At 42.9% G+C, this 16,150-nt stretch overlaps 1 protein-coding gene and 1 non-coding gene across 2 annotated transcripts in view; both read right to left on the bottom strand.

Moving 5' to 3' along the window:
- The window catches only part of HS1BP3 (HCLS1 binding protein 3), a 36,488-nt gene extending 27,577 nt beyond the window's left edge, over nucleotides 1–8,911 (bottom strand). The window contains exons 1-2 of the mRNA XM_053380876.1: nucleotides 8,677–8,911; nucleotides 4,615–4,780 (exon numbers count right to left, since the gene is read on the bottom strand). Coding sequence (XP_053236851.1) covers nucleotides 4,615–4,780; nucleotides 8,677–8,717 — 207 coding nt within the window. The 5' untranslated portion in view covers nucleotides 8,718–8,911. The remainder of the gene's footprint in view (nucleotides 1–4,614; nucleotides 4,781–8,676) is intronic.
- Nucleotides 8,912–8,966: 55 nt separating this feature from the next.
- TRNAS-AGA (transfer RNA serine (anticodon AGA)) lies at nucleotides 8,967–9,048 on the bottom strand. Its single transcript has one exon. It is a non-coding gene; the product is annotated as a tRNA-Ser (tRNA).
- Between the last annotated feature and the right edge of the window lie 7,102 nt (nucleotides 9,049–16,150).

The raw sequence follows: 16,150 nt of genomic DNA, 5'->3' as shown, positions 1-16,150 counted from the left end.
CAAGCCTGAGTTCATTCTCTGCTTTAGCTTTTCTGACTTTGTGTCTACACGTGCTGGCTATTTGTTTGAATTCCTCTTTGGTGGTTTCCCCCCTTTTCCATTTTTTGTACACATCCTTTTTTAATCTTAACTCAGTTAAAAGTTCTTTAGATAGCCACCCTGGCTTCTTTAGGCACCTTCCATGTTTCCGTCTCATTGGTATTGCCTGAAGTTGTGCTTTTACTATCTCCCTCTTAACAAACTCCCAGCCATCATGAACTCCCTTTCCTTTTAGTATTACTGTCCATGGGATCTCACCCAGCACTTCCCTAAGTTTTATGAAGTCGGCTTTCTTAAAGTCGAGAAATTGAGTCCTAGTATGCTTGGCTGCTCCTTTCCGCTGTATAGTAAACTTCAGAAGAGCATGATCACTCGCGCCTAATGATCCTTCCACTTCTACCCCACTAACCAGGTCATCAACATTGGTTAGGACCAGATCTAAAATGGCTGTTCCTCTTGTAGCTTCTCCCACTTTCTGGACAATGAAGTTGTCTGCAAGGCCAGTGAGGAATCTGTTTGACCTTATGCTCTTGGCTGAGTTTGACATCCAACAAATATCCGGGTAATTGAAGTCCCCCATTACTACTATCTCCCTTCCTTTTGCATGCTTGGCCATCTGTTCCAGGAAGGCATCATCTATGTCCTCCGTTTGGCTTGGGGATCTATAGTAAACTCCCACAATGCGGTCACTGTTATTCTTCTCTCCCTTAATTTTGACCCAAATGCTCTCACTTTGGCTTTGAGGTTCTAAATCTTGGATCTCTTCACAGGTATACACATCCCTGACATATAACGCCACTCCTCCTCCTTTCTTGTCTGGTCTGTTTCTCTGAAATAGATTGTATCCCTCCATTATTACATTCCAATCGTGGGACTTATCCCACCAGGTTTCAGTGATGCCTATTATGTCATATTTAGTTTGCTGTACCAAGAGCTCAAGCTCATCTTGTTTATTTCCCATACTTTGCGCATTAGTGTACAGACATTGAAGTCCATTAATCATTCCCCCGTGTCTCTTATTTAAGGATTTTTTCCTCCCACCACTAGGTCTGCGTGCTGTTTGCTCCATTCGGTCTATGACATTTGGATGATCATCTTCATCAATTGATAGACTCCTACCTTCAGGAGCACTGTCTCCCTCCCCCACATTAGTCAGTTTAAAGCCCTCCTGATGAGGTTTCTGAGATTTTTTGCAAAAACATTCCTACCAACCGTTGTGAGGTGCAGCCCATCGCTTGCCAGAAGTCCATCTTCAAGAAACTGCATTCCGTGATCTAAGAATCCAAACCGTTCCTGTTTACACCATTTGCGAAGCCAGTTGTTCACTTCCACTATTTTTCCCTCTCTCCCTGGGCCACGTCGTTCAACTGGGAGGACAGATGAGATGACAATTTGTGCATTTAATTGCTTCAATTTCCTGCCCAGAGCCTCGTAATTTCTTTTGATCTTCTGGAGGCTATTGCTTGCAGTGTCATTGGTTCCCACATGAACCAAGAGGAAGGGGTATTTGTCAGTGGGTTTTATGATTCCTTGCAGTCGTTCAGTTACATCTTGGATCTTAGCCCCGGGGAGACAGCACACTTCCCGAGACATCTTGTCAGGCCCACAGATCACTGCTTCTGTTCCCCTCAGTAGGGAATCCCCTATCACCACTACACGCCTCCTCTTAGGTCTGGTCGGGGTTCTTCCGTGAGCTGTCCGTTCCAAGGTCGCCTGCACATTCCCTGAAGACTGCCTTTGCTGCTCGTCTTCATATACCTGATCGACTGTAATGAGGGAGAGATCCTCAAATGGAGTCTGCTCTTCGTCTTCCATGCTAGGGGAAAGGACCTCAAAGCGATTGCGTATTTCTAAACAATCAGAGCGAACCCTGGGCCTCCTACTTCTTTGAGTCACGTTTCTCCATATATCTGGCTCCTGTGTTGGTGAACTAGCCTCCTTCTCAGGGGAGTCCCCTGTCTCCTCCTTGGTGGAGACGGTGTGCTCTGTTGCTTCCAAGAAGAGCTCCAGCTCTCTAATTCTTTGGAGCGTAGCTACACGTTCCTCCAGTTGCTGGACTTTGTCTTTTAAGAGGGCAATCAACATGCAATTGCTGCAGGTAAAGCTGCCTGCAACCTTTGGCAAGATGGCAAACATTGCGCAGGAACCACAGGCGACTGCAGCTGTTCCCTCACCCTCCATCTTGAGAAGGTGTCGTTGGAGTCCAACTTGGAGTCCAACAACTTCCAGAGGACCACAGGTTCGCCATGCCCTGCATAAAAACTGAAGCTGAAGAAAACTTAAGCACTGTTCATTGCAGCAGATAGGAATGTTGCAAGACTCCACTTCCCATTTTCTCTGGTGACTGGGCATATTGGCTGGGACTGATGAAAGCTGGAGACTGACAATATCTGGAGGTTGAAAAATTGCCCATCCCTCCATTAGAGGCAAAGGAATGGTTCACAAGCATTTTCCTCACTTGATGGCATCAAGTGATGGCTTGCATGTGTGTGAATGAGTCATGACAAAATCCTCCTTCTCACATTACCTCCATGGAAAACACTGGTTGAGTGGTGCCATTTCACACATTCGGCTGAGAAATCTCTACTACACTCAATGACTGGATGTGTGAACTTGCTCCACTGAGAACAATTACAGTGGTACCTCGGGTTAAGTTCCAGAGGCCCGTTCTTAACCTGAAACTGTTCTTAATCTGAAGCACCACTTTAGCTAATGGGGCCTCCTGCTGCTGCTGTGCTGCCGGAGCACGATTTCTGTTCTCATCCTGAAGCAAAGTTCTTAACCCAAGGTACTATTTCTGGGTTAGTGGAGTCTGTAACCTGAAGCATATGTAACCTGAAGCATATGTAACCCGAGGTACCACTGTACTAGGCTCAGTGCCAAGAAGACCTACACCTGATTAGAAGTCACAGTAGCCCTAGTTGTGTCCTGTACTTTTGCCTTAGACTGATAGATCTCAGGTCTGGTCTGGTCTACACTTGCCACAGAATGAGTGGTGGTGCCATTTCACACATTCGGCTGAGAAATCTCTACTACACTCAATGACTGGATGTGTGAACTTGCTCCACTGAGAACAATTATACAGGTGAATATAAATTGGGGGGTGGGGGGAGGTAATTCAATTACATACAAAGCATTATCACCCATTGACACATGCAAATCATTGTTTGACAATACAGTTATCAAAGGATGGGCATGTAGGAACCAGCTTACAACTATCCATTAACATAAACTGCCAAGAAGCTTTTTGTTTCCTCAGTGCTACAGGCAAACATCTTAATTTGTCTTCTAAAATCAAATGCTTTCTTCGCATCCAAAGTCTACTGGTGCAAGATATAGATCTACCCCTATGAAACAAGAAACCTGCACAAATGGCCGTTTTCTTAAAGCAATCTGCTTCGGATATTTCACAATATGAGTATTTGTTTGCAGGGAGTGCTTACAACATAAGTAGCTGCTACATTGTTCCACTGAATACTTAAGGCAACTCTTTTTTTTTAATAGAACCAATTTTTGTAGCAAAAGGGGATACAATCTGTCATGTTTTCCTTCAAAATACAGTCATACCTCTTGTTGCATTTACTTCATGTTGCGGCTTTTTGGGTTGTGAACGCAGCAAACCACACTTCCGGGTTTCGCCCCGCGCACATGTGCAGAAGCGTTCTACACACTTTGTGCATGCGCAGAAGCGCTCTATCGCACTCCACACTTGCGCAGAAGCACTGCTGTAGTTGTGGACTTTTTGGGCTGCGAACGGCACCCTGGAATGGATTGTGTCTGCAACTAGAGATACCACTGTAGAAACATAATGCCTTAAATCAGTGGTGGCCAAACCTGGCCCTCCAGCTGTTTTGGGACTACAATTCCCATCATCCCTCACCACTGGTCCTGTTAGCTAGGGATGATGGGAGTTGTAGTCCCAAAACAGCTGCAGGACCAAGTTTGGCCATCACTGCCTTAAATCCTAGGAGAAATTACCAGACAAAGGTCCTTTAAAGTCCAGGGTCCCTTCCTCCCCACATTGTTCAGAAAGGGGCCCCAAACTACCAATGAGGCTCTAGCCATGATGGTAAAATGTAAAGGACCCCTGAACCGATAAGTCCAGTCAAAGGTGACTATGGGGTTGCAGCGCTCATCTCATCTCTTCAGGCTGAGAGAGTTGGCATTTTGTCCACAGACAGCTTTCTGAGTCATGTGGCCAGCATGACTAAACTGCTTCTGGCACAACAGAACACCATGACGGAAACCAGAGCACACAGAAATGCCATTTACCTTCCCACCGCAGTGGGACCTATTTATCTACTTGCACTGGTGTGCTTTCAAATTGCTAGGTTGGCAGGAGCTGAGACAGAGCAACAGGAGCTCACTCCATCGCGGGGATTTGAACCGCTGACCTTCTGATCAGCACACCGAAGAGGCTCAGTGGTTTAGACCACAGTGCCACCCACATTCCTACACCCGCATCTCTAGTCATGAACATCCTAGATTCACAGTGTCGCTCATGTATCCATATGCGCTCTCTCTGTTACATAACAACAGTTCAACAGCAACAACAACTGTTTCATAGTGGATTACCATAAACTGAATTATATCTTCTGGCTTGTGCTTTGCTGATTTGAAAGCAGGCAGCTGCGTCACGGCGACAATATTATATTCCACATGGCCTGACATCATCTTCCCCCGGATTTCCTGGTACTCTGGAACAGACAGATCGATCCCTGTGTGGGTGTTTTGAAGAGGTCTGCAAATGAAAACACAGACAGAGTTCAATCAGAGTTCATTGCCACATTTCAGTGCCAACAGACTCCCAACGCTGACATCAGTTTTTGATCCAGAGTTGGGCAAAAGGTTCAGATCTGGTCAGTTTGGATAGGGGACTCAGTGTTGCGACTCCTGCATTACAGGAGGTTGGACTAGATGACCCTCAGGGTCCCCTCCGCTACAATTCTACAAATCTCTATTGGAAGACACAAGAATTACCCACCTTGGAAGAATGGCAGATGCAAATAATTGACTATATGGAAATAGCTGAGATGACTGGCAGAATCCGAGACCAGGGAGAAGAGTTGGTGGAAGAAGATTGGAGGAAATTTAAAATTTATTTACAGAAGTATTGTAAAATGTATGAATGCTGATGACATTGAAATAAAATGAAGGGGTTCTAGTAATAAGAGATAAAAATTTGAAATTTGGGAGGTAAAATGTATAAGGACAGGCCAAGATATTGGGAAATCTTGGAAAAGGAAGGGGACAAATGGAGATTGCAGAATTTTGAGAAATTAAAAGGGAAGGTGAGAGATTGGTTGCATTATCATCAAATAAATGAAGTGTTTAAAATGGACAGTAAAATTGGCTTCCAGGTGGAAAAATCAAAATTGGAGACAGAACTGTTAGAACCCAGTACTAGAAATTTGTCAAAAATGTATAATTTGCTGCTGAAATGGAATACACAGGATGAAACGGTTAAGTCAAGTATGATTAAATGGGCTCAGGACATTGGTCATAACATTATGTTTGCTGACTGGGAAAAGTTGTGGACCACCGGGATGAAATTTACGGCATTTAATGCCTTAAGAGAAAATATTATGAAAATGATCTATAGGTGGTACATAACCCCAGTCAAGCTTGCAAAGATTTACCATTTGCCTGACAATAAATGTTGGAAATGTAAAGAAAAGGAAGGTACATTCTTTCACCTTTGGTGGACGTGCCCAAAGATTAAGGCATTCTGGGAAATGATCTATAATGAACTTAAAAAGGTATTTAAATATACTTTCACCAAGAAACCAGAGGCCTTTCTCTTGGGTATTGTCGGCCAAGGGGTGTCAAAGACAGATACAACTTTCTTTATGTATGCTACAACAGCAGCTAGAACACTCATTGCAAAGTACTGGAAGACGCAAGATCTACCCACACTGGAAGAATGGCAGATGAAGGTGATAGACTACATGGGTTTGGCAGAAATGACGAGCAGAATCCGAAACCAGGGAAGAGAAACAGCGCAAGAAGAATGGAAAAAATTTAAGGACTATTTAAAGAAATACCACAAAGTTAATGAAAGTTAGAATGATGATGGATTGAAAGTAAATGGTTACTATTAGCAATGGTTAAGACAAGGAGAATAAGGGAGGTTAGCTTAAAGTTAAATTAAAATAAGGGAAGATTTGCTGAGTAATTGATAAGAATTTGGAATACAGAAAAGGGAGGCATGAGGAAGTCGGGGAAGGAAGGTATAAAAAATTAGGATATGAAATGGTACATGTTTTTTGTTTTGTTTTTGTTTTTGTATGTTTATGTATGTTATGTTTATATGGAAAAATTTCTGAATAAAAATATTTTTTTAAAAAAATGTATAAGGACAAAGTAGTAGGATATGAATTTGCTGAACTAATTGTTAAAAAGGGATATAAAAAAGGGAGGCGTGAGGAAGTCAGGAAAATAAGTTAATTGAAGATAAATAACTAGAAAAGAGTGATTTGTGTTTTTTCCTATTTTATTTTTTGTGTGTTGACTGTTCTTCTTTTTTTTCTTCTTGTTAAATGTTTGTATTTTATGTATTGTGAAAGTTTGTATTGTTGTGTTTTATATTGTTTTTCTGTGTTTTTATTGTCCTATTTTTCTATTGTTAAACTTAATAAAAATATTATTTTTTAAAAAAATACAATTCTACAAATCTCCATTCAGCCATGAAACTCACCAGGTGACCTTGGGCCAGCTGCTGCCTCACTGCCTAACCTACCTCACAGGGTTGTTGTGAGAATTAAATGAGGAGGATCCCACCGAAGAAGAATGGATAAGTAAGATAGAAGGTGGTGCAGAACTGGCAAAATGAACAGCAAAATTAAGAGAATCTAATGACAAGTGTTTTATGGGAGAAAGGATGCCTTTTACGGACTACTTAAAGAAATATTATAGTATGATGAACTCGAGAGCAGGATTTGAGCTAAGAGCAACAGAAGTAATTAGATTATAATAATGTGGTTATGATTTAATAGATAGAGGACAGGGTGTAGCAGAAGGGGAGAAATAAGAACTCCTTTGAAAACGGGGTGGGAAGTCGACAAAAATAGGAGACAATAGTTGATTGTGTTTTGATTGTATATGTTGAAAATGTCGAAACAATAACATATAACTGAAAAAATAGAATTTGAATTGCTATGTAACAGTCCTAGCCATGATATGAAAGAGGCCATTTCTTTAAATATCAGAATATTCATTTAGCCAACCTTAAAATATCAGTGACTCCCCTTCTTCTCTTTCCATGGTTCATTTTGCATAGCAGAAATCCCTGCATATTTATATAAACTTCAGTATTCTATTGTTTCTGAAAGGGGCAGTTTCAGTGATATATGGTATGATATTAGACAACTTTGCGGGCAACACAAAAGTTATTTGAATGAGATGGGAAACTGACATAGAAAGTTCAGTAAGTGAGAAAGCATGGGAATCTATATTGCGTAATCCATTTTTTAAAACAATTTTGGCTCACCTTCAGGAAATTTCCCTTAAAATTTTGGTGGCATTGCAAAGATAAATTCTTCAAGCTCACCATTATGTTGGAAGGGCTGTAGAGGTCAAGGGTCCTATGTTCATGTTTGGTAGAAGTATACCATGGTCCATTTTGGGGAAATGTTTTTATCTGACCTCCAGCAATCAATCCCTCTTAATTTGGCACTTGCCTTATTTTCACTAGATTTGACCCCAAATTCTACCTTTAAATCTAAAGAATTAATTTCCTTCCTGTTCAACCAGTAGACTAGTTATTGTCAATGATGAAAGGAAACCTCTATTATACCAATAGAGGCTTGGGTTAATAACATATGGAGCATTGCTCTATCAGAATGCCTCACATAACATCAAAGACTAATCAACCAGATTGGCAGTTGGGTTCCTATTGAGGGTATTTGGGGAGCCAACATGACAGTGATGTGGGACTGAGGATTGGAATGGTCATTCTGAGATATTATGGCAGTGGAGAAAACTGTATTGTAACATTTGAATAAACGTGGAAAAGAATGAATTAAATGAGGGGGAGAACCATAGTTGGGGGGGGTACTGATTTTGTTTTGTTACTATGTAATGCATTCTGTGCTTTTCCATTGCAAACTGCCCTGTGATCCCTGGATGAAGGGCGGTATAAAAATGTAATAAATAATAACAATAAAATGCACGCCCCCTCCAGCTCCTTGGAGAAAAAGGCGGGGTGGTACCAATGCACCGAACAATAAATTAACCCCCCACCCACCCAAGGCTAAGATGGAGGGAGCTGGCTGCCAGTTCCACACGCTCTGGACTTGCTTGTAACCGAAGCAGGCGGACGGGTGCGCAAAGATCCCCGTGCGCCCTGACGCACCAGCTACCCTTTGGGAAGAGGGGAGCCGCGAGGGAGAAGGAAGGAAGCGCTACTGGAGAGGCAGGAGGCGCAGGCAGAGAGGCTCGTCCTGCTCGGCAAGAGGCGGAAAGGCAGTCCATGCCAGCTGCTGCGCCGGGCCCAAGGCGCACATCTGGATCCCGGGGATTGCTCGGCCAGGAAGGCTCCCCTGAACTCTCCACGCCCCGCGTCCTCCTCGCTTTGGGAAGCGGCAAGAGGCAGGCAGGCAGAGCAAAGCGAGGCCCCTGCACCGCAAGCCGCCTTACCTGGTGGTGACCAGCACGGCAGGCCCCGAGCTGGGCTGCATGGCGTCGCCAAAGCTCCACCGGCGCAGCGCAGACTTTGCTGGGAGTTGCGCGCAGCGAAAGTGCCGCTGCTGTTGCAAGGCTGGAGAACAGGAGGAGGAGGAGATCGGCGTGTCACGAGTTTCCCTTCCCAAGAGCTGGGCTTACGCTGCCTCTGGCGGCCCCATCCTGGTTCTTCCGGGAAACCCCCGCCCTGCTGGGATCGAGGCGCTTCAATTAAAAGTTTGGCCCTTTGAAAAATAAATCCGCGCCGTAGTCGGCAGGATTCGAACCTGCGCGGGGAGACCCCAATGGATTTCTAGTCCATCGCCTTAACCACTCGGCCACGACTACTCCTAGTGGTGAAGGATTTCTGAACAAGTCTTTTTAAATTCTCCTTTTCCCCACCTCCTCCTCCTCAAGGATTTTTATACAGTTGTTAACAGTATAGAATGGTAGAGTTGGAAGGGAACCTAAATTGGAGGGTAATCTAGTCCAATCCCCCAGTATCGGGATTCGTATATTGCAGAAGGAAATGAAAGTTAACCCCCTTGTCCCAATAAAACGTTTAAATCTGCATTGGAAAAAACCAAAACGCCTCCACGGAGAGCAATTTGCACGGAGCTATTTACTATTATGCCACGACGACCTTGCTTTACGTTGTGATTATGGGGCAAGGTTCACCAAACACTTTGCAATATCGTAGTTGTGCCTCTTCCTTGAAAGCCATGGTATCATGGGCGGAGGCAGTTGCCCGCCCCCCCCCCCGTCAAGTAAAACATTAGAAATACTTAACTAACTGACCAATCATGTCGGTTCTGCCTCCCCTAACAAAAGTCCTGCCCCGCCCCCGCCCCCCACAACAAAAATCTTGGCTACGCCCACGCGTGGTTTTTCATTCTTTCATTTCTTAGTATTGCTGCGGATCTGGAAGCGTCGCGTTCGGATAAAGCAAGCCACTTTATCCTGATGAGTGTATTATTTGGGGTTGGTCCAGGATCCGGAGGAAGTGGCTTGTTTGCGGACGGCAGGTGGAGCAAGAGAATTCAGAGAAGTCAGCCTCAAAACGCCTTGCCTCTGGTTTGGGAACGTTATGCGATTAACACTGTGATTGCATGCCTAAGTTCCACCGAAGTCAATGGGGCTTCCTTGCCCTGACTAAGCAGTCATCTGATCTGGCTTCAGGATTGCCAGTGGAGGCAGCTGAGAGAGAGAAAAAGAGTGCCGCTGCTTTGAGCGTCTCCTTTGTGCACTGTCTAGGTATAATGTAGTAAAATAAATGCATTGATATCCCGGCTCCCTCTGGATAATGACAGCATATTTTCTGGAATAATACACATTGAAACAGAATGCTTGGCAAGGTTTCATTTCATAGTGTAGCACACCAGTGCCCCCTAAACTAGGGATGGGAACTGTGTGGGCCTCTAGGTGTTCATAGAGTTGGAAGGGATCCCAAGGATTAGGATTCTAGTGTAATCCCCCTGCAATGCAGGAATCTCAACCAACGCATCCATGAGCCTCAGGGTTCTGTCCTCTCCCCCAGGCTTTTTAACATTTCTATGAAGCCGCTGGCAGAGATCATCAGGGGGTTTGGGCTGGGTGGTCATCAGTATGCGGATGACACCCAGCTCTACCTCTCCTTTAAATCAGAACCAGTGAGGGCAGTGAAGGTCCTGGAGGCGGTCGGAGGATGGATGGTGGCTAACAGATTGAGGTTGAATCCTAACAAGACAGAAATACTGTTCTTGGGGGACAGGGGGCGGGCGGGTGTGTGACGAAGCCAGCCGTCAAAAAAGGCGCTTGTTTAGCATAAAATAAGACACAGAGAGCCAGCAATATTTCCATGGACAGAGGACAGCTCATTCAGACTTCTTCCTCTCCCTCCGGTCACTTTTTATTATCCTTTGTTCTCTCCTCCAGCATGGCCGTTTGCCAATGTCTCACGTTACCTACATCCGGTCATGGCTTAAACCCACCCATCGCCATATATGGTCATCATTGCCCAGAGGTGGAACATAACTCCAAATAAGGCTATGCACTTAATACACTGCAAGGCACGGACATGCAGGTCACTGAGATCAGCGAGGCACCAGGTGGCGCTATTTGCCATGACTTCCTGGCTCCCACAGGTGTGGAGGCCTCCCTGGTCCTGAATGGGGTAACTTGCCCCTGAAGAACCAGGTGCACAGCCTAGGAGTCATTTTGGACTCACAGCTGTCCATGGAGGCGCAAGTCAATTTTGTGCCCAGGGCAGCTGTCTACCAGCTCCATAGGGTACACAGGTTGAGACATTACCTGCCCGCAGACTGTCTTGTCGCAGTGATGCATGCTCTGGCTATCTCCCTTTTGGACTACTGCAATGTGCTCTGTGTGGGCTACCTTTGAAGGTGATTCGGAAACTGCAATTAATCCAGAATGCGGCAGCTAGACTGGTAACTGGGAGTGGCCACCGAGACCATATAACACTGGTCCTGAAAGTCCTATATTGACTCCCAGTACATTTCCAAGCACAATTCAAAGTGTTGGTGTTGACCTTTAAAGCCCTAAACAGCCTCAGCCCAGTGTACCTGAAGGAGTGTCTCCACCCCCACCGTTCAGCCCGGACACTGAGGTCCAGCGCCGAGGGCCTTCTGGCGGTTCCCTCACCGCGAGAAGTGAGGTTACAGGGAACCAGGCAGAGGGCCTTCTCGGTAGTGGCGCCTGCCCTGTGGAACGCCTCCCACCAGATGTCAAGGAAATAAAAAACTATCTTACTTTTAGGAGACATCTGAAGGCAACCCTGTTTAGAGAAGTTTTTAATGTTTAATGCTGTATCATGTTTTTAATATTCAGTTGGGAGCCGCCCAGAGTGCGTGGGGAAACCCAGCCAGATGGGTGGGGCATAAATAAATTATGATGCTTATGACAGATCTGGTATACATTTAACCTGGTTGAGCACGACTAGTAATCTAACTAACTAACTAAATAAATAATACCAGTGGGGATAATAGCTCTGAGAAAAACCTTAACATCTGGTCATGTATAATCTAGGAAGGCAGGGCAGAATTATGCAGATGCAGAAAATTATAAACAACAACTCACTACTGAATTGAAATCCTATTAAACCTCGTTTAAATTCTATTTGTTTCAAGCAAGCTTTTGCTAAATAAGTGTGTTTGGGGCCGATGTGTCTCTCATGAAAGCTGTTTCTGAGAGAATTGATATCAACTACCTCTCTGGATGACAGTTACAAAAGCCAGATGTGAATCTGTATAGGGCCTTTTTTATTATTATTACATCAGGCCTTGTTTGGTTGAATTGCAAGATTTAAAGTCTGCTGTTTTATAATGTGGTAAGGCTATTGATGGTCTGGCAAGTCTGTTTTGTGTGTGTTTTTTTAGTCTATGCACACATTCTCAATGTAGGCTGTATTTATGGCAGAGAGCTGGGAGAACTCGCCCCCGCTGGTGTTCTCCATTATCTCTGATGTCCTCCCATCTCCATCCTTAAACATTTCACTTTTATGCCATGCAGGACACGTCAGTTCCAATCAAGGCAAAGTCCTAAGCAATCCCCCTTGAAAAATAAACCTGCCACTTGCCTGGCTTGAGACATAACTCTCGTCTCAAGTTTGGGATGCCCCATTTCTGACAGCCTTTCAGGGGTCTGCCTAAATCACCCAACACATTTCAGGGCACCTGTGATGCAGAAAAAGCTCACGTTTCATTGCTTGCTGCAGATTAATACAAGATTCCTGACTCACAATATTTGCGATGGAAGGACTGTGTTTGGGGGTGAGAGAAAAAAAGGGGGAGCCTGACAAGGAGGTGTTAAGGGCTTGACTGAACAAAGATCAGGCGACGAAGTTTAGAATGGACTATACTAATTTGGAAAGGAGAAGCTCAGGGACATCCCATGAGAGAGGGGGGAAACACTCAAGAAGGGGGGTGAAATAGGGAGCTGTTTAACTGAGCCTTCTCGCTGTCAAATTATTTTTCTCAGTGCATTGGAGTCTGAGATCCAGCGCCGAGGGCCTTCTGGTGGTTCCCTCACTGCGAGAAGTGAGGTTACAGGGAACCAGGCAGAGGGCCTTCTCGGTAGTGGCGCCAGCCCTGTGGAACACCCTCCCATCAGATATCAACTATGTGACTTTTAGAAGACATCTGAAGGCAACCCTGTTTAAGGAAGTTTTTAATGTTTGATGTTTTATTGTGTTTTTAATATCCTCTTGGAAGCTGCTCAGAGTGGCTGGGGAGGCCCGATCTGATGGGCGGGGTATAAGTAAATAATAATAATAATAATAATAATAATAATAATAATAATAATAATAATAATAGCATATTTCTCATCCATCCACCACCACTTATTTTTTTCTTTCTCTTTTTTTTGCAACCTACCACAGACCCTCCAAGTGCCCCTATTTTCCAGGGACAGTCCTAGATTTACAGAAACTGTCCTGGTTTCTGATCTGATCATGGAATGTTTCACTTTTCCTTAGGACATCCCAATTTTCATCAGAAAAATGTTGGCGGGTATGGAGTTATGCAACCTTTGAGCCAAGGAGATAAGTAACTATACACCTTTACAAGACATCTGAAGGCAGCCCTGTGTGGGGAAGGTTTTTTATGTTTAATGTTTTACTGTGTTTTTATAAATGTTGGAAGGCATCCAGAGTGGCTGGGGCAACCCAGTCGGGCAGGGTTTAAGTAATAAAGCTGCTATTATTATTATTATTATTATTATTATTATTATTATTATTATTATTATTGAATAGGACATCCCTATTTTCATCAGAGAAATGTTGGAAGGTGTACCTATCACCTGCAACCTGATGTGATAGAGTCCAGGAAAAAACTTTATTGCTTGTGTAATTAGCTCTTACACCAGTACAATCTGAAAGCAGTGACCAAAGGTCTGGATCTTTGCAAAAGCAAGGTTTCCTTGATAGCAATCTCAGTGTGCAGAAAGTTGAAGAAGAAATCAGCAACGGGAACATTTTCAAACATTTCCACTACAGTCGTACCTTGGAAGTCAAACGGAATTCATTCTGGATGTTCGTTGAATTTCCAAAACATTCAGAAACCAAAGCACGGCTTCTGATTAGCTGCAGGAAGCTCCTGCAGCCAATCAGAAGCCCTGTCAGACATTAGGCTTCCAAAAATAGTTTGCAAACCGGCACAGTCACTTACGGGTTTGCGGCGTTCGGGAGCCAAAATGTTTGAGAACTAGGCTGCTTGAAAACCAAGGTACAATTGTAATGACAATTTCTAGCATGGTTGCTGATGGGACACGAACGTTTCCAAAGCCTCGCACGATGGGATTGTAAAATAAAAATGCAGTTTCACTTGAATTAACGCTGCAAAAGTCTGACAAAATAACAAAGTGGTTCTCTGCAGCCGCTTCCCCAAATAGCTTTATTCAATATTTACAATGACTCACCTTGCAAAAACACGTTTCGGGATCTAATTATTAACGGCAGCATGACTAACGTTTGCAAAGAAACGGAAGGCCACACTTCTAAATTTCTCAGAAATGGGGGCAGCAGGAAATTTGGAACATTGCATTAATGGAAGAAAAAAAACACTAACTGATAAAATAAAAGCTACAAAGAATGGCATGGAAGCAGGCAAATCTGCAGATGTTTGGCACTGCTCTATTGAAAAGGCATCCTGAGAAGAAAATAACTTTATGCCAGTATGACTCCCATGGAAACTTCTAGAAGAATGACTTTGGTTAATTACATAAACAGATGACTGCAAGCCTACCATGAAACTTTATAATTATGATCTTGCTATACCATTGTGATAATAGGTTTATTTCTCCAGATGTTGTATAATGATAGCTGTTTTTGTCATGTTCAATTTGTCTGAAAGTTAAAAATCTAATAAAGTCTTCTTCTTTTTTTAATCAGTGGCAGAGCATCTTCTTTGCATGCAGAATGTCCCAGGTAGCACCTGGGAAAGATTCTCTGCCTAAAATCCTGGATAGCTTCTGCAAGTCAGAACATCAATCTGAGAACAGAATAACTGGAAAATAAACATTTTTCTTATGTTACATTGGATGCTAGTTTGTCCAAACAGCCATAGTCAAAGAAATAGCAATATATATTTTTTAAAACAGTTTTATAAGTTCTGCATCTTTGTTTCTCAGTTTGATCCTTTTAGATGGCTTTGTATGTATTGTGGTATTTTTATTACATCGTGACTTGCAGTTCTTTTTATTGATCATAGTTTAGTAACTAGTTATTGTAATTGTTCAGAGTTAATTTCTGTTTAATTATTATTTGCTGATGTTTTGAGAGTTGATTTTATTGTGTACTATTAGATTCTAATAGATTATTGAATATTACTTTATTTTATAAAAGTTGTTCCGTTTTGAAGTTGTGTTCTATTATGACTTTCTGTATTGGATCAGATTGTTGTAAGGTATGTGTTCTTTGTTGTATATTTTGATGTTGTAAACTTCCTTGTGCATAGTAATATAGAAAGGCGGTACACAATTTAAAAGTGAAATCAAATGAAGAAATAAGAAGAACTTCAGTTCTGTACCCACAGTGGACCAGATGGACCTACTATCTCTAGCTTCACAGATCCTTCTTGTACAATTATTGTTTATTCTTTATTATGGAGCATGTATTGAAGGATGAGATAGACACCATCAGCCACCCGGTGGAGCTCTTTTCCTGTGTATGACTTGGGAAAGGCTTTTCCTTGAGCAAATTTACAGGAAGAGTCTTAAATTCAGATGCTATCAGTTCTGGGTGTTGATGTTTGAAAAGGTTTGGTAAGTTGTCTTCTCATAATAGGAACAGTTGTACATGTTTTATACAAAGGAACTTATCCAGTTCAGTGCCAAACTGAAGTTATTAGAGGCTGTAGACATGTACAGGACTGAAAACCTGTAGGTCATCTGTAATGTGCATTCTGAAAAGCTCTGATTGTGCATAAATATATATTTTTTCATCCTGTTTTTTAAATATATATATATATATATATATATATATATATATATATATATATATAAAATTTCCAAAAATACAATACAATTAATCAAGCAGTTTCCCTTACTGATCGACTTTTCTTCTACCCTTCCATGGTTTCTTCTCTTGTCTATTGCTGCTGCGTATTATGATTAATCTATTCCTTCCTTTTCTCCACCTGGTTTTCTGAGTAGCTTTTACTGCTGAGCTTACTCCAAACCAGCTAGTGTCTACAGTTGTTTTTTTTAGGTACTCTGGGTACTTTTTTTTTTTAAGGTACTCTACAGTTTCCAGCCCTCCTTGAAGGTTGTCTCATATCATTCTCTAATTTTACTAATTATTTAATACCCAGAGTTGTATTGCAGTCTTTATAGGTCAAAACCAGCACTTTGAATCGGGCCCAGAAACTAATTGGCAGCCAGTGCTGTCAGGCCAGGATCGGTGTAATATGCTCAAACCGCCTTGCCCCAGGGAGCATCCTGGCTGCCAAATTCTGCA

This window comes from Podarcis raffonei, chromosome 3 (assembly GCF_027172205.1).
Source record: "Podarcis raffonei isolate rPodRaf1 chromosome 3, rPodRaf1.pri, whole genome shotgun sequence".
Lineage (NCBI taxonomy): Eukaryota > Metazoa > Chordata > Lepidosauria > Squamata > Lacertidae > Podarcis > Podarcis raffonei.
This window is presented reverse-complemented; position numbering and strand designations above follow the sequence as displayed.